A 16,278-nucleotide genomic window follows, 5' to 3' on the forward strand; every position below is an offset into this window, starting at 1 on the left:
TTGGAGGGTGAACCAACGGCAAAAGGAAGACCTTTCTCTCTGTCTCTCTCTCTCACTGTCCACTCTGCCTGTCAAAAAAAGAAAAGAAAAAAAGGGACAGAGTGGGGAAGGGACCAGAGTCAGGTCTCCCAGGTGGGACCGACAGACCCAGCCGCTGTCCTCGTGGGACCCAGGGCATGGTGGTGGTGGGAGTGAGCTTCCGGAATCATCTTGGCACTGGGGCCTCCAGCCCAGTGCCCCCTCCAGCCCCCCGGGAGCCGCCGTCGTGGGGGCAACGGATCCCAGCCGTGGGAACACGCACCCGATTCCGGCTGGGGATCAAGTTTAGCTCCAGAGGTTAAGTTCAGCAGGTGAGGTCAGAGCCGCAGGGCTGGGCCCACAGCCTGGGTCTCCAACACTTGCGATGGCTCGGGGACCTGGCCCAGAGAGGCCGGGGGTGCGCCCAGGGCGGCACAGCCCGCCTGGAGGAAGAGGAGGGCACACTGCCCAGATCACGTGGGCTGGAGGCCGGGACACAGCTGTTCTAAGGACAGGGCCGGGTGAAGCTGCTGTCCGTGGCGCCGGCTCCAGTCCTGCCTGCTCCGCTTCCGAGCCAGCTCCCTGCGCATGCGCACCCGGGAGGCAGCAGGTGGGGGGCTCCAGGGCTTGGTCCCCTGCCACCCGCGTGGGAGACCCGGATGGCGCTCCGGGCTGCCGGCTCTGTCCTGGGTCAGCCCTGGCTGTTGTGGGCATCTGGGGGGAGTGACCCAGGGGATGGGAGAGCTCTCTCTCCCCTCCCTCTCTCTCTGTTGCTCTGCCTTGCACATACCTATATTGGTCTTTTGAAGTAACCGTCGACATGGCCCCCGTCTCGCTCGTGGGGGCAGGTGTGGAACTGAAGGAGCCGGGCTGTGCTTGACTCGGCCTGTGGGGGACTTGTCTGCGCTGCCCAGGGCTCCTGGGAGCAGCTTGTGTGTGGTACCTGCTGTGTGACAGGCGGGTCCCAGTGCCCGACGCGGGTTAGCGCAGCTCCGCTCGGGGCGGCCTTTTAGGCTCTGGGCTGGGGGCGTCTGGACCTCGCATCTCCACCCTCGCGCGCGCAGCTGTCTCCCGGGGGCTGGCCAAGGGCGGGGCCTCCCCTTGGGACCTGGCAGAGGTGGGGGTGGGGGGAGAGGGCAGGACAGCCCCAGGGCCTGCGGTCCTCCTCCTCCTCCCCCGACCCCGACCCGCCGCCCACTCTTGTCCCTTTCCCCCACCCCCCAGGTCAAGGTCGGTCCACGCAGCCCGGGACGATGGGGAGGAAGAAAATCCAGATCTCGCGCATCCTGGACCAAAGAAACCGGCAGGTGAGCGAGGGTGGGGGCACCGGGGGGGGGTGGGGCAAGGGCGTGGGGGCGAGGCAGGGCTGGCAGGGCCGCCTGGGGAGCCTGGAGAGGATGAGGAGGCACCAGGAGCCGACACAGCACCAGCAGGTCGAGATCAAGCATTTGCTGTCCGCATGACCAGAGAGAGAGAGAGAGAGAGAGAGGGGGGGGGAGAGAGAGAGAGGAGTCCAGACTGATTTGGAGGCCAAGGAAAACTTCCAAAAGAGGGAGGGCCCATTGTGCTGGGTGTTGATGCATCCCTAGGAGTTTGCCAAGCGGCACCGGGAGCAGGAGCGGCGGGGACTAAGTCGGGGGGAGAGGCACTCAGGCCCCCCACCCCGCCCCCCGTGGCCCGGCTGCAGGTGACGTTCACCAAGCGCAAGTTCGGGCTGATGAAGAAGGCGTACGAGCTGAGCGTGCTGTGCGACTGCGAGATCGCCCTGATCATCTTCAACAGCGCCAACCGGCTGTTCCAGTACGCCAGCACCGACATGGACCGCGTGCTGCTCAAGTACACCGAGTACAGCGAGCCACACGAGAGCCGCACCAACTCCGACATCCTGGAGGTGGGCCGGCGGCGGGCGGGGCGGGGCGGGGCGGGGGCGGGCCCGGGGCGGGGCGGGGCGCTGGTCCTGACCAACGTGGGGCGGGGTGGGGGCGGGCCGGGGGCGGGGCGCTGGCTCTGACCAGGGCGGGGCGGGGCGAGGGCGGGGCGGGGACCCGGAGGTGGGGCGGGGCCCGGGGCGGGCGCTGGTCCTGACCAATGCGGGCGGGGCGGGGGCGGGGCGGGGGGGCGGGCCCGGGGCGGGGCGCTGGTCCTGACCAATGCGGGACGGGGAGGTGGCGGGGGCGGGCCCGGGGCGGTGGGGCGCTGGTCCTGACCAATGCGGGTGGGGCGGGGGCGGGGCGAGGGCGGGCCCAGGGCGGGGCGCTGGCCCTGACCAATGCAGGTCCGGGGCGGGGTCAGGGGCAGGGCGAGGGCGGGGCAGGGACCCGGAGGCGGGGTGGGGCCCGGGGCGGGGCCCTGGCCCTGACCAATGCCGGGGCAGAGGGGTACCCAGGGGGTGGGGTGGGTCCAGGGGGCGGGACGGGGCCTGGGTGGGGCGGGGCAGAGACCCGAGGGCGTGGCGCTGGTCCTAACCAATGCGGGGGGCGGGGCCCTGGGCGGGGCTAGGGGCATGGCGCTGGCCCTGACCAATGCGGAGGTGGAGGCGGGGCGGGGGCGGGGCCCGGGGCAGGCATTTCTGCAAAGCGCGTGGAACTGTCCACAGGAGCTCAGGCACTGGGCATTTATTAGGCACCCACTGATTACACCGTTGGCCCGCTGCTGGGTCGTCCCTGGTCCCTTCCTCGGAGCTGCAATGTGTTGGGTTCTGGTCCATGGGGCTTGTCTGGGGCAGGCACAGAGCTGGCTGGGGGTGGTCCCCCCTCCCCCGGGACCCCCCGTAGTGCCGGCTGCAGCCCGCCGTGTCCTGACCCCCACAGACACTGAGACGCAGGGGCGTGGGCCTCGATGGGGCGGAACTGGAGCCCGACGAGGGCTCGGAGGGGCCCGGCGAGAAGCTGCGGAGGCTGGCGGGCGACGGGGGTGACCCAGCCTTGCCCAGGCCCCGGCTCTACGTAAGTGACCCCTCCCTCACCCCTGGGCCCTCCCCCCACCTAGGGACCCAGGGCTGGGAAGCCTGGAATTTTGGAGACATATTTCCGGCAGGGGAGGCTTCTTGGGTGGGGAAGTGGCCATTGTACCTGGGGCTTTGGGGCATGGATAGGAATTCAATAGCTACTCCTAATTAAGATATATTATCAATACAACATAATGAATATAACAAATAGAATAAAATGTAATGAAACAAAGAGTTCTTTTTTTCTTTGATTCCTCCAACACCCCCGGGGCGGGCGGGGGCGCAGCCCCCTCCGTGCCAACCCCCTGCTGGGTGGGGTCCCCAGCTCTGGACTTGGCATTCAGGGAAGCAGTTCAGACGGACCCTGGCCCCTCCCCCCCCCCCCGGCGTCCCCCTCCCCCCGCACGGGCCTCGCACCTGCCCCGTCTCTCGGCCCACAGCCCGTGGCCCCGGCCATGCCCGGCCCGGACGCGGTCTACGGGGCTTTGCCCCCGCCGGGCTGCGACCCCTGCGCGCTGGGGGAGGCGCTGCCCGCCCAGAGCCGCCCGTCTCCCTTCCGACCCGCCGCGCCCAAAGCCGGGCCCCCAGGTGAGCAGAGACCCGGGGGGGGGGGGGCTGGGGGCGGGGTCCCTGCACGCGTGGGCGGGCCCCGGATGCCGTCGGTGACGCCCCCCGCCCTCCCCAGGCCTGGCGCACCCTCTCCTGGCGCCCCCCGCCCACCTCGCCAGCAAGACGCCGCCGCCGCCGCTGTACCTGGGCGCGCCGGTGAGTGTGCGCAGGGCGGCGCGGGGCGGCTGCGGGGGCGGCTGCGGGGAGGGGGCGGCCTCAGTTTCCCCTCGTCCCCCCGCTCGCCCGCAGAGAAGCGTCTACAGCAGCCTGCAGAGCCCCGGCCCGGCCGCGGCCCCGGGACCCCCGCTGGGCAGCTTCCCCTTCCTCCAGGCAGGCCCCCCAGGTACGCCGCGCGGGGGGGGGGGGCCGTGGGGGTGGGCGAGGCCCTGGGCGGGGCGCTTCCATCGACCCCCTGCCGCCTCCTCCCACCAGAGTACAGCCTGGGAGACCCCCCGCCGCCGCCCCCCGGCTTGCTGCAGCCCCCCACCCTGCTCCCTTGGCAGTCGAGGGCGGACGGACCCCCGGTCGCCCCCGCCCAGCACAGGTAAGCGGATTCGGGGTCCGAGCCCGACCTCTTCTGCCCCCAGGTGGCCATGCGTGGTACTGCACTCCACCCGGCTCTCTCTTGGGGGGGGGTCCCAGGAGGGAGCCGCCCGCTCGTTTCCCGGGGGCCTCCCTGGCGGTGTCCCCTCCTCCCTCGCTGACCTCGTGGCTCCGTCTCCCCCCACCCCACCCTCTCTCCCTGCAGTGGGGGCCGCAGCCTGGGCGAGGAGGGACCCCCGCCCCGCGGCGCCTCCCCGCCGACCCCTGCGGTCAACATCAAGTCCGAGCGCCTCTCCCCGGCCCCCGGCGGCCCCGGCGACTTTGCCAAGCCCTTCCCGTACCCGCTGCTGCTCGCCCGGCCAGGCCCCTCGCTGCGCCGGCTGCCCTCGGCGGACGCCTGGCCCCGGTAGCGGGAGCCGCGCAGGACCGCCTTGGAGAAGACCCCGGGGTGGGGACCTGGATTCGGATCCGCCGGCGGGGGTCCCCCTTCCCCCTCCCGTGTGCGCCCCCTCCCAATAAAGGACGAAACTCGCGGCGCCCCGGAGGACTCCGCGCCCCCTCCCCAGCGGCCCTGTGTCAGTCTGGGGGCGCCCCCGAGCCCGGGGGGGAGGGTGGGGACGGGGGGGGGGAGGCGAGTGTCCAGCAGGGGGCGCCACTTGCAGCGCGGGCGTCTACCCCCTGGTGGTGTGGGGTCCCGGGCTCCCAGGGAAGCCCCCGCCCCCGGGGCCGGTCGCCATGGCTACGGTAGGACGCTGATGGGAGCCGCCAAGGCTCCTGTCCCTCTCTTTATGGCGTGTCTGTATCTGTCAACTATAGCGTCTCTCTCTACAGCTGTCAATCATCTGTCTACACCCATCATCTGTCAGTAGCCTCTCACCTAATCTGTCACCTGACCTATGTATGCATCCATCATCTAGCTCCGTCTGTGACATCTGTCAGTCACCATCTGCGTGGGAGGCCGAGGGCCGGGCGCCCCCCCATCCGCTCGTCGCCCTCCCCACCTGCATTCCCGGAGGAATGCGGGCTTTGAGGCCCCCTTTCCAGGGTGGGACAGGACATCACCTCGTGCTCGGGACCCTGGGGCAGTGGGCGCTGGGGCTGCCCGGCCAGGGTGGTCGGCAGGGGAGGTGGGGGCAGCACTCCGGCCGCTCCAGGGGTCAGGCGCAAGCTCTGGGGACGCTCCCCCCACTACCACCTCCACCCCCGTCTACAGGGGTTGAGGAATTGCCCGCCCCCCACCTGCCACACTCACAGCCTCTCACGCGAGCGACACAGGACCAGCGAGGGGGCGGTGGGGGTGGGGCGAGCGTGGCCAGAGCCGCAGGTGCGGGGTGGGGCAGGGGGGAGTCATGGCCGGAGCGCGCGCTTGCCGGTCTCTGCCTCTCACCCCCGGTTTGGACGAGAAGCGCCCACAAGCCCAGCGCCCAGGGTGGGGTTTATCAAAATGCGGGCGGCTCCCTAGGGCTCTGGGGTCCCCAGGGCCGGCGGGCGGGGGTTCTGCTTCCCCGGCTGCACTTTCCCTACCGGCCACGAGGTGGCGCCAGATGGAAAGAAAATCTAATTAAATAAGAAGCGCTTCCTGGGGCGGGGGCTCACCCCACGTTCTCAGGCCCTGCGCTGAGGACCCCTGGGCAGCGTGCGCGCGCGACATTTGAAAGGCACAGGGAGAGCCATCCTCTGGCTCACTCCCCAGCTGCCAACAATGTCCGGAGCTGCGCCCAAGCCAGGAGCGCAAAATCCGGAACCCCCACGTGGGTGCAGGGACCCTGCACGGGGGCCATCACCGGCTGCCTCCCAGCGCGTGCTTCAGCCAGGGAGCTGGGTGGAAAGGCGGGGCTGGGACTCGAACCCAGGCCCTGGGATTGGCCCCCGAGAGAGAGAGAGAGAGAGAGAGATTTTCCACCTGCTGGTTCACTCCCCAGATGGACACAATGGTCAGGGCTGGGCCAGGCTGAAGCCAGGAGCTCCATCCGGGTCTCCCGCGCAGGTGCAGGGGCCCGAGCACTTGGGCCATCTTCTCCTGCTCTCCCAGGCCACAGCAGAGAGCTGGATCGGAAGTGGAGCAGCCGGGACTCCAACTGGCGCCCATATGGGATGGGGGCCCCAGGTGCTCACTCGCCTACACCCAGCCCCACCCACGTGCGTGTCTACACTCGGGGGACACGCAGGCGAGAAACCTCCGATCCCCGGGTCTGACTTTCTGGCCTTTGGTCCGGCCACGCAGAAGCCGACCGTACCTCTAGCATCTTTTGTTGCAACAGCCGAACGTTTCCCCTTTGGGGGCCGGCGCTGCGGCGCAGTGGATAAAGCCGCCGGCATCCCACAGCGGCGCCGGTTCGAGTCCCGGCTGCTCCACTTCCGGTCCAGCTCTCCGCTATGTCCTAGGAAAGCAGGGGAAAATGGCCCAAGTGCTTGGGGCCCTGCACCTGCGCGGGAGACCCGGATGGAGCACCTGGCTTCAGCCTGGCCCAGCCCTGACCATCTGGGGAGTGACCCAGCGGATGGAAGATTCTCTCTTTCTCTCTGCAATTCTGCCTTTCAAATAAATCAATCTTTAAAAAGATTTCCAGAAACATTTTTTAAAATAATAAAATTTCCCGTTTTAGCTTAAACTTATTTGAATTGATTTTTTTTATGGAGTATTTATTTTATCAATTCTTGGGATGACAAAGGTGGACAAGGGCACGGCCGCCAAGGGGACCCGTTTACAGAGTGTACGGGTGTGCGCCGGCAGGGGGTCCTTGTGGAATGTTCTCGACCCAGGCAGTTCTACCCTCGGCACTGTTCCGCAGGGGGCAGTGTGGGAGCGGATGAACGTCTTCGCGGCCAACCTCAGAAAAGCGCCGCTGAGAGGCCTGCGCCCCGGGGCGTTTGGCCATGCGGGCGTGCTGGACGCCACGGCCATCCCCGAACCCGCGCCCAGACTCGCCCCGCAGGTGCGAACTACAACTCCCGGCATGCAGCGCGAGCAACAGCCTCGTCCCTCGCGATTGGACGGCTCGCGGCCCGATGATTAGTCGCATGGGCTGCTCGTCATAGCAGAGTGAGGGCTCTGATTGGTTAAATTCCCTGGGAGTGCCGAGGGGGCTGCGCGCGCTGCGCTCCGGTCGGCGGACATGGTGAGCTCTGGTCCCGCTGTGTCAGGGGGCACCCCAGGGATCTGGGGGTGGGGTCCCTGCGGGCATGGGGAATGTGGCAGGGAGCTGAGAGAAAGCCGGGCCGGGTCGAGGGGGCCTGGATGTCCGCAGAGGGGGCGAAAGGTCTCAGAAGCGCCCGGCGCTCGTGGTCGGGGGCGGGACAGGGACCCCTGACCCCGACCCCCCGAGGCCCCGCAGCCCCTGAGAGGGCCGGCCAGGGCAGAGGGAGGGCCAGGGGGTGCACGGTGTCCTGGCCCTGCCTGGGGAGGGTCCCAGGAGCGGCGCTGCAGGTGGGCGCTGCGGGAGGGGTCGTTGGAAGAGGAGCGCCCTCCGGGCCGGGGGCAGCGAAGTCTGAGCTGGGGGGTGAGGATCCTAGGTCCAGGGAAGGGACGCGGGCTGCCTGGAAGGTTCCAGAAGACCCGTGGGGGGCGTCTGCCCCGCCTCCCTCCCTCCTATCCCAGGCGCCCCAGGCCCCAGCCGGGAGGTTCTAGGCTGTGGCTGGGTCGGCGAGGGAGAGCCCCCGGTCCCGGGGGGCGGGGGAGACCCCTGAGGCCTGAGCCACTGAGCGCAGGGAGGACTGGGGGCCAGCGGGGCCCCCACCTGGCCTTGCAGGCTGCGGGGTGGAGTTGGAGGCCGACCTGGGGCTGCGGAGTGCCCGGCCTGGGGGCGTGATGGGCCGGGGTGTGTGTGTGTGTGGGGGGGTCCGGTCTGCAGGTGCCGCTGTGCTGGGGTCCCAGGGCTGCAGATCCTGGGGAGGGGTCCGAAGTCTGCGGCCCCGCCCACTGGGCCTGGAGGGGGCCGCTGGCGCCCCTCCCCCACCCGCCCTATGGAGGTTGGCACTGCCAACCTCATTTTATTACTGAAAAATTCCTGATTTGTTTGCAAGTCGCAGGCATGAGAAAAGGTTCTGTGAGACGATTCCATAATTTACAAAGCATGAGGGGATTTCATTTGAATGCGTGCGGGAGAGAGCTTCCCTCTGCGGGTCACTCCCCAAATGCCCGCAGCAGCCAGGGCTGGGCCAGGCCAGAGCCAGGAGCCAGGAGCCAGGAGCTCCATCCGGGTCTCCCGGGGGTGCAGGGGCCCAGCACCTGGGCCATTACTGCTGCCTCCCAGTGTGCGCGTTAGCCAGGGGCTGGATTCGAACCCGGGTCTTCTGAGAGGGGTCGCCGGTGTCCCAAGCGGGGCGTAAGCGCTGTGGTCATTTTAATGGTGCATTTCTCAGCCGCGGTTCTGAGTTCGGGGCTCCGCCTGGTGCCCGCCACACACCAGCGTTTGCCTGACTCGAGACTCCCCGTGGCAATCAGTTTAGTTTAATGCCGGGGGAGCTTGGTTTCTTTGTAGCTGCTGATTGCGATCTGGAACCCAAACGGGTGGCTCCCCTGAGCGCGTGTTTTGCATAATTGCATAATTATTACTGGGAGCGACCCAGAGCCCACCGGGAAAGCCCGGCTCCCAATCTGTAGATCAATAGAGGAAAGTGTGTTTAAAAGGCTGTCAGGTAGGATGAGCGGGGAGGAGAGATTCCTAATTAAATTAGAGATTCCTAATTAAAGATCGTTCATTCCGCCCAGTTGTGTAAACGGAGACATGGAGTGGTTTTCCAAGGAGCTGGGTTTCTAAGGAAGTCACTTAGGGTGACGCCGGCATCCCACATGGGCGCCGGTTCGAGTCCTGGCTGCTCCACTTCCGGTCTGAACTTTTAAAAAAAGTTCGTGGAAATGGGATTAAAAAAAACATTGTCTTGGTGCAAAAAAAAAAAAAAAAAAAAAAAATCCGTGCATACAATGGTCATCAAAAGCCCATGAAAAATGAATACGATGGGAAAGCCAGGCACGCACTTTTTTATTTTTTGCATCCAAATAAACATCGCTGAATTCCAATTTCTGCAGACTCCTTGAGGTCTCCGGGTGGAAGCTCGCTCCCCACGTGGTTGGCGGGGAGGTGGGGGGTGGGGCCGAGGGGCAGTCCCTGGGCTGCCGGCCGGGAGATGGTTCCACTCCAGCCTGCTCCAGCCAGGGGGAGGGGCTGGGGCTGGGCCTCTGATGGGGATGCTGGGGGAGGGGATTCTTGGTTCCCGGGCGCACCCTGAGCCCCTCAACTACGATGCCCCTCCCCCGCCCCCACCCCAGCAGCTGCTGGAACCAGACACCTGGCTGGTTCTATAAATAGCCTGGGTTCAGAGGGAGGGCATGTGACCTTCCGGCCGGCGTGGCCAGTCCTGTCCCCTCCCCGCAGGCGGTCCTCGGCGTGCAGCTGGTGGTGACCTTGTTCACGGCCACGCTCATGCACCGGCTGGCCCCACACTGCTCCTTTGCAAGGTGGCTGCTCTGCAGTGGCAGGTGAGCCCGGGGGTGGGAGGGCCGGTGGGAGGAGCCCCCAGCCAGGGGGTGGGCCGGTGGGAGGAGCCTTCCAGGGCCACGCCCCTCTGGGCCACGCCCCACCTCTCTAGTGGCATTGCTTTGAGTGTATCCGTGTTTATTATACTTGCTATAAAGCACCACGGACAAACATGAGTTCTCTCCCTAGGAAGACACCTGCTTCCTGGGCAGAGTTAGCGGGCAGCTTCGGGGGTGTGCGGGATCCCCCCTGAGCGCGCTCGGCCGGGGTCTGCGACCCAGAATCCCCCATCCCCCGGCTGTGGGACCCCAGCCCACGCCTTGGCCAGCACCTCCCGGGTCCCCCCTGCTCCAGCCCGGGTCCGCCCTGGGACTGGGGGCTCACGGCCTCGATCGCCCCCTGCCGCAGCTCTCCTGACTGCCCATCTTTGCGCCCAGTTTGTTCCGGTACAAGCACCCGTCCGAGGAGGAGCTCCGGGCCCTGGCGGGGAGGCAGAGGCCCAGGGGCCGGAGGGAGCGGTGAGTGAGCTGCCGCCCGCGGTGGGGGTGGGGCTGCGGCAGCCCCTCCCCGGGGTGAGGGCGGCTGTCTAGGGGCAGCTTTGCTGAGGCCGGGAGGGGGCGCCCAAGGTCATCCCACCCCCAGCGTGCGTATCCAGGCTGGGGCCGCAGCTTCCTCCCAAGGGGTGGGCAGGGCCGCCCTGACCGACGGGCGGGGTGCGCAGGTGGGCCCACGGCCTAGATGATGAGAAGCCGCTGTCCGTGCCCCGCGACGCCCCGTTCCAGCTGCAGACCTGCCCGCTCACGGCCGTGGACGCCCTGGGTAACCGGCAGCCCCGCCGGGGGTGGGGGTGGGGGTGGGGGTGGGCGGCCCCCCGGGCGGGCGGGCTGGAGGCTGAGCGGCGGCCCGCGCAGTCCTGCGCTTCTTCCTGGAGTACCAGTGGTTCGTGGACTTCGCCGTGTACTCGGGCGGCGTGTACGTCTTCACGGAGCTCTACTACTACGTGCTGGGCCCGGCCAAGGAGCCCAACATCGCCCTCTTCTGGTGCCTGCTCACCGTGGCCTTCTCCATGTATCCTGCGGGCGTGGGCGTGGGCGTGGGCGTGGGCCCTGCTGCCCGTCCCCGCGGGGCGTGGATCCCCTGCTGCGCCGGGGGCTGGCATCCCAGGGGGCGCCACAGCGCCGTCCCCGCTGCCGTCTTCATTGGGCTGCAGAGAGCAGACGGTGGGGGACTGGGGAGCCCGTCCTGAGAAGGTGCAGAGGTGGCGCCCCCGCGGGCTGGCAGGGCGGAGCCATCTGGAAACCCACACTGGTTCCCGAAAGCCCCCTCTATGGGGGGGGCAGGGTGCCGTGTGTGTGTGTGGGGGGGGTATCTTCAAAAAGTTCATGGAAAATGCACAGGATGAAAAAAACATCTGGGTTTTAAAATGTTCCCGCACCAAAATAAACTTCTCAGTAACTTGAGGCCAGGGCCGGCGCTATGGCACAGTAGGCTAAGCCTCTGCTGCGTCGCCAGCATCCCATAGGGGCGCCGGTTCGAGTCCCAGCCGCTCCACTTCCAGGCCAGCTCTCTGCTGTGACCCGGGAGTGCAGTGGAGGATGGCCTAGGTGCTTGGGCCCTGCACCCCATGGGCGACCAGGAGGAAGCTCCTGGCCCAGCCCTGGCCATTATGGCCACTTGGGGGGGAGTGAACCAGCGGATGGAAGACTTCTCTCGTCCTCTCTTTCTGCAACTCTACCTCTCAAATCTCTTTAAAGAAAAAAAAAATGTGGGCCGGATTGTGGTGCGGGGGGTTAAGCCGCCCCTGCAACACCGGCATCTCAGAACGCGGGTTCGAGTCCCTGCTGCTCTGATTCTGTTCTGGTTCCCTGGGGACCGAGCACCTGGGCTCCTGCCACCCGTGTGGGAGACCCAGAGGGGGCTCCTGGCTCCTGGCCTTGGCCTGGCCCAGCCCTGGCTGTTACTGGCATTTGGGGAGTGAACCTGTGGGCGGAAGACCCCCCCCCTCGCTCTCTCCCCCCTCCCTCCTTCTACCCCCTACCCTCTCTGGATTTCAAATAAAAATTTCAGACAGCTGGGGCTGGGTCAGGCCAAAGTCGGGGGCCCAGACCTCCATCCAGGTCTCCCACGCAGGTTCAGCCCACTTCCCGTGAAGGGGATATGAATAGGGCTGGGGCCCCGTTACCCACGGGGGGCGGGGAGCCGCACCGACTGGGGGCCTTTCCTGATTGGCCGCCGCCACTGATGAGGTCACTGACTAGCCACACCCCCCAACCACACCCCCGGCTCCCAGCTGGAGCTGGGACCGCAGACTCCTCCCCCCAGGCCTGGGGCCGGTCTGCGCTCCGGAGTGGGGATGGGGGGCGTGGTAGACAGGAGGGGTCCCTGGCGGAGGGGCCGCCCCCACACTGCCTGCCAGTCTTCCTTAGCTCCGCCCCCAGCAAGATGTTCCTGACGGTGACCCGGCTGTACTTCAGCGCCGAGGAGGGTGGGGAGCGCTCGGTCTGCCTCGCCTTCGCCTTCCTGTTCCTCATGCTGGCCATGCTGGTGCAGGTGGTGCGGGAGGAGACCCTGGAGCTGGGCCTGGAGCCAGGTGCGTGCGTGCGTGCGTGCGTGCGGGCGGGCGGCGCCGGGCTGGCCGCGGGCGCTGGGGAGGAGGGGCCGTGTCCGCGGCTGTGACAGCTCCGCTCGGGGCTGCGTCTGTCCCGTGCCGGTCCGTGCTCACCGCCGCCCCGAGAGAGGTCCGGGGTAGGAGGTGTGGAGGACAATCGCCTCCTTCCCTGTTCCCCCCGGACGGAACCTGGGGTGCAGGGGACCCCGCACCCCGTCTGCTTCGGTGAAAAACACAGCCAGTGCTGGCGGTGGCCCTGGCGGCCGCGCTGCTGCGCACCTGCCGTCACGGCGCGGAGTGGCTGTCCAGTGTGGTTTTGTTCAGTTCTGGGACCGGTGGTGGGGGAGCCAGGCTCCTCTTCCCGCTTGTCTCAGGCTGTCGCTAGGAGACACTGTTGCAGGAATGGCCCCGGGCCACCTTTTAAAGAACTGGTGGCTGGCCCTTTTATTGATTTGTAGGAGCTCTTTATATATTGAAGAACTTATCCTTTGTGATAGAAGTTGCACAGGTTCCCCCCTGTCCCCCAATTCTTCATTTTTCATTGATCTCCTTGGTCCTTCCCTTCTGTGTGACTGGACTGTAGCACACCACAGGGTCCCTCCCCAGGTGGCCGCATGGCCAGGCCAAAGCCAGAAGCCTGGAGCCCAGTCCAGGTGTCCCGGGTGGGCGGCAGGGACCCAAGCACTTGTGCCTTGCTCACTGGGTCAAAGCCAGGACTTCAATCGGGCACCCCCGCAGGGGATGCGGGTGCAGGCGCATGAGCAGGGAGCGGGATTGGAGGTGGAGCAGCCAGGACTCGAACCGGCACCCCTGTGGGATGTCCGGTTGCAGCTCCAGCCTCCCCCACTGCACCGTGAGGGCAGCCTGTGTCTTGTCTTCTGGAACCAATGGACCATTCCATGAATGTCTAAAATGTCATAGAGGTGAACGCCTACCCGTTGGAAGCCTGCCTCTCCTGGCTGGCCGCCTGGATTTCATGCCCTGGATCCCGATTCCAGCTTCCTGCTCGTGGGGGCCCTGGGAGGCAGTGGTGGTGGCTCGAGTCCTCGGGCCCCTGCCAGCCACAGGGTGACCTGGATGGAGCTCCCGGCTCCCAGCTTTGGCCTGGTCTGGCACTAGCTACGGTGGGCTGTTAGGAGTGAACCAGTAGACGGCAGATCTGTCTCTTTTCCTCTTAATTAAGTAAATAAAACTGTTAAAAAGATAGGTCAGGTATAGGCATTTGGAAACAGAGCTGGATGGGAAGTGGAGCAGCTGGGACTCAAACCAGCGCCCATGTGGGATGCCGGCGCTGCAGGTGGCGCCTCTACCCGCTACGCCACAGCGCCGGCCCCTTTATCTTTGCAACATCCCATTTCTTTCTGCCTTCTAGTTCCCTATGTCAGAGGTGTGTCATCCTGTCCCGCTGCCTTTCAAATAACCAGATCTTTACACACACACACACACACACACACACACACACACACACACAGCTGGATATTCTCTGCCATCTCTGGGTCGGGGGCGCGCCCCAGCGAGTGACACCGGGCTGGGTTTCTCCCTGCCCTGGTCGGGGGTCCTCGGCTCTCCGCCGCCCCTACCGATGACCGCCGCCCCTCCCGATGACCGCACCTCTCATTCCTCTGCGCTAGCCTCGAGCCCTGGCTGGACGCTGCCTGCGAGTCCCCCGCTGTGCCCAGCCCCTCCCCCGAGCACGCACGCCTGCCCCCGCCTCTGCCCTCCTCCCCTGGGCTCCAGCCTTCCTCTCCAGGTCCTTGGAGCCCACTCGTCCCTGTCTGTCTCCTGCTGCCGCCTCGCCCTGGTGGCGATTTGGGGCGGCGAGCTCCTGTTTGATTTGCCCTTGTCCGTGGGAAAAATCTTGGGCGCTGAACAGAGGACTTTGGCTTCTCCCGTGGGAACCTTTCACCCCCCCCCCCGCCCCGCCCCAGTTGCTGGAAGAATCCAGAAGCTCAGACTTGGAAGTCCCAGCCGGATACGAAGTGGCCCTCCTGCCTGGCCGAGCGCCTGGCCCCTACGGGTGCGGAGAGGGGCCCCTGCGGCCTGGGGGAGTCTTCCTGCCCCCACGGGCGCGGTCGCCTGGGAGGACCACTTCCCTCCTCCCGTCTCTCCCCAGGCCTGGCCAGCATGACCCGGAGCTTGGAGCCACTTCTGCAGGACCAAGGCTGGGACTGGGCGTGAGTCTTGGGGGGAGGCAGGCTGGGGGCCTCCCCGGGTGCCCACGGCCTGTAGGGGCTTCTCTGACCTGCTGTCCCCCGCCCCCAGACTGCCCGTGGCCAAGCTGGCCATCCGCGTGGGGCTGGCGGCCGCGGGTTCCGTGCTGGGCGCCTTCCTCACCTTCCCCGGGCTGCGGCTGGCTCAGACCCACAGGGACGCGCTCACCATGTCGGAGCACCGGCCGCTGCTGCAGTTACGTGGGCCGCCCGGCTGGGGGGCGGGTCTAGGGCGCCGGGGGCGGGGCGGGGGCGGGGCCTCACTCGGCCCCGCCCTGCCGCCCAGGTTGCTGCTGCACACCAGCTTCCTGTCCCCCGTGATCATCTTGTGGCTCTGGACCCGGCCCATCGCGCGGGACTTCCTGCAGCAGGCGCCCCTCGGCGGGGCGTCTGTCTCCCTGTGCGTGCCGGGAGGGGCTGGGAGGGCGAGCAGCGGCCCCCCTCCTCCACGCTCCGGTCCCTGAGGCTGGGGGTGGGGCAGGGGGACCCCCCCCCAACCCACGCCCTCGCTGCCTCTGCCCAGGCTGTCGGACGCGGCCTTCGACTCGGCGCGCCTGTGGGTGCTGGTGGCGCTCTGCCTGCTGCGCCTGGCCGTCACGCGGCCCCACCTGCAGGCCTACCTGTGCCTGGCCAAAGCCCGCGTGGAGCAGCTGCGCAAGGAGGCCGGCCGCATCGAGGCCCGCGAGATCCAGCGGCGGGTACGGGGGCGCCCCGGGCCGGGCGGGGGCCTGGGGCGCTCAGGGAGGGGCCCGCGCCAACCCCCGCCGCCCCGTGCCCACCAGGTGGTCCGCGTGTACTGCTACGTGACGGTGGTGAGCCTGCAGTACCTGACGCCGCTCATCCTCACGCTCAACTGCACGCTGCTGCTCAAGTCCTTAGGTGAGGGGCGGGGCGGGACTTAGCGTGGGTAAGGGTGGAGCCTGGGCGGGGCCCTCCTGGAAGGGGCGGGGCCTAGAGCCTGGCTCTCTGCCTGGGGCACGCAGGGCGGGGCCTGGGCGGGGGTCGGCCCTCAGTGGGAAGTGGTCGGGGTGGAGGGAGGGAAGGGGCTCAGGCCGCTGTCTGTGCCCCGCCTGCCCCGCCCCCTCTCGCAGGTGGTTACTCCTGGGGCCTGGGCCCCGCCCCTCCGCTGTCCCCGGCCCCGCCCGCCCTCAGCGCCGAGCCGCTCGGCCCGGGGGAAGACGAGGCCCGGGAGACGGCGGCGCGCATCGCGGGCGCCCTGGGCGGGCTGCTCTCGCCGCTCCTCCTCCGCGGGCTCCTGGCCTTCCTCATCTGGTGGACGGCGGCCTGCCAGCTGCTGTCCAGCCTCTTCGGCCTCTACTTCCACCAGCACCTGGCCGGCTCCTAGCTGCCTGCAGCCCCGCCGCGCGGCCCTCGGCCCTCGCGCGCCTCGGTGCCTGCCCCCGGCTGCAACACAGGGCTGGGGCCTGTGCCGTGCACCGCAGTGCCTGAGCCTCCGCCCGGAAACGCACGGCCCTGGGCCCGGGTGCGGGGGGCCGAGTGGGGCCGGCTCTGCTGGACCCATCAAAGACCAGGCGGGCTGGGGGGGCTGAGATGGTAGGAGGAGGGCTGGGGGGCTGGGACAGCGGCACCCCGCCTGCAGAGTCCCCGCTGTTCCACTCCCCATCCGGTACCGGGAGGCAGCAGTAGGGGCCCAGCGCCCCCGTGGGGACGCGGAGGGCGCGCCTGGCCCAGCCTGGCTGTTGGGGGCATCTGAGGAGCGACTCCGTGGGTGAAGGATCTGTTACTTTGCCTTTGGAATAAATAAACCTGTAAGTTTCAGGCTTGCAGTTGAAGCTTTATTCACAATGACCTCAGCCTATTTGGAGCTTGGCAAAGGCCCGGGGGTCGGACCTGAAGAAGAGACGT

The 16,278-nt window shown here is 67.5% G+C and overlaps 2 protein-coding genes across 8 annotated transcripts in view; both read left to right on the plus strand.

Moving 5' to 3' along the window:
- The window catches only part of MEF2B (myocyte enhancer factor 2B), a 21,500-nt gene extending 16,076 nt beyond the window's left edge, over positions 1 to 5,424 (plus strand). For 2 of the 4 annotated variants that reach the window (XM_051828109.3, XM_089315780.1), the window contains exons 3-9: positions 1,243 to 1,325; positions 1,706 to 1,909; positions 2,829 to 2,963; positions 3,406 to 3,553; positions 3,651 to 3,917; positions 4,007 to 4,118; positions 4,323 to 5,424. In XM_051828109.3, the coding sequence (XP_051684069.1) occupies positions 1,272 to 1,325; positions 1,706 to 1,909; positions 2,829 to 2,963; positions 3,406 to 3,553; positions 3,651 to 3,917; positions 4,007 to 4,118; positions 4,323 to 4,527 (1,125 nt within the window). In that variant the 5' untranslated portion in view covers positions 1,243 to 1,271 and the 3' untranslated portion in view covers positions 4,528 to 5,424. The remainder of the gene's footprint in view (positions 1 to 1,242; positions 1,326 to 1,705; positions 1,910 to 2,828; positions 2,964 to 3,405; positions 3,554 to 3,650; positions 3,918 to 4,006; positions 4,119 to 4,322) is intronic. The other 2 variants (XM_089315781.1, XM_051828108.3) reach the window with 2 other exon arrangements.
- Positions 5,425 to 7,164: 1,740 nt separating this feature from the next.
- On the plus strand, positions 7,165 to 16,191 carry TMEM161A (transmembrane protein 161A). 4 transcript variants are annotated; one of them, XM_089315787.1, is made up of 12 exons: positions 7,200 to 7,236; positions 9,493 to 9,596; positions 10,003 to 10,112; positions 10,316 to 10,413; positions 10,506 to 10,662; positions 12,033 to 12,184; positions 14,316 to 14,376; positions 14,465 to 14,608; positions 14,699 to 14,812; positions 14,936 to 15,110; positions 15,195 to 15,291; positions 15,504 to 16,191. In XM_089315787.1, the coding sequence occupies exons 6-12, from the start codon at positions 12,037 to 12,039 to the stop codon at positions 15,755 to 15,757; spliced, it is 993 nt and encodes a 330-aa protein (XP_089171913.1). In that variant the 5' UTR covers positions 7,200 to 7,236; positions 9,493 to 9,596; positions 10,003 to 10,112; positions 10,316 to 10,413; positions 10,506 to 10,662; positions 12,033 to 12,036; the 3' UTR covers positions 15,758 to 16,191. The 4 variants fall into 4 exon arrangements, with proteins under 4 accessions (XP_089171915.1, XP_089171913.1, XP_069915157.2 ...); XM_070059056.2 differs by having other exon boundaries at positions 7,205 to 7,236; positions 9,474 to 9,596; positions 10,032 to 10,112; XM_089315788.1 differs by lacking the exon at positions 7,200 to 7,236 and having other exon boundaries at positions 9,474 to 9,596.
- Positions 16,192 to 16,278: the final 87 nt, after the last annotated feature.

This window comes from Oryctolagus cuniculus, chromosome 16 (assembly GCF_051225735.1).
Source record: "Oryctolagus cuniculus isolate XC-2025 breed Fujian yellow rabbit chromosome 16, ASM5122573v1, whole genome shotgun sequence".
In the NCBI taxonomy this organism is placed as follows: Eukaryota; Metazoa; Chordata; class Mammalia; order Lagomorpha; family Leporidae; genus Oryctolagus; species Oryctolagus cuniculus.

Excerpts from the sequence above, each read along its gene's own strand:
- TMEM161A (XM_070059056.2), top strand. The coding sequence starts at position 9,541 with ATGCACCGGCTGGCCCCACACTGCTCCTTTGCAAGGTGGCTGCTCTGC. Across the intron at positions 12,185-14,315 it reads GGAGCTGGGCCTGGAGCCAG|GCCTGGCCAGCATGACCCGG; the intron begins GTGCGTGCGTGC and ends GTCTCTCCCCAG. Across the intron at positions 14,609-14,698 it reads GAGCACCGGCCGCTGCTGCA|GTTGCTGCTGCACACCAGCT; the intron begins GTTACGTGGGCC and ends CCTGCCGCCCAG.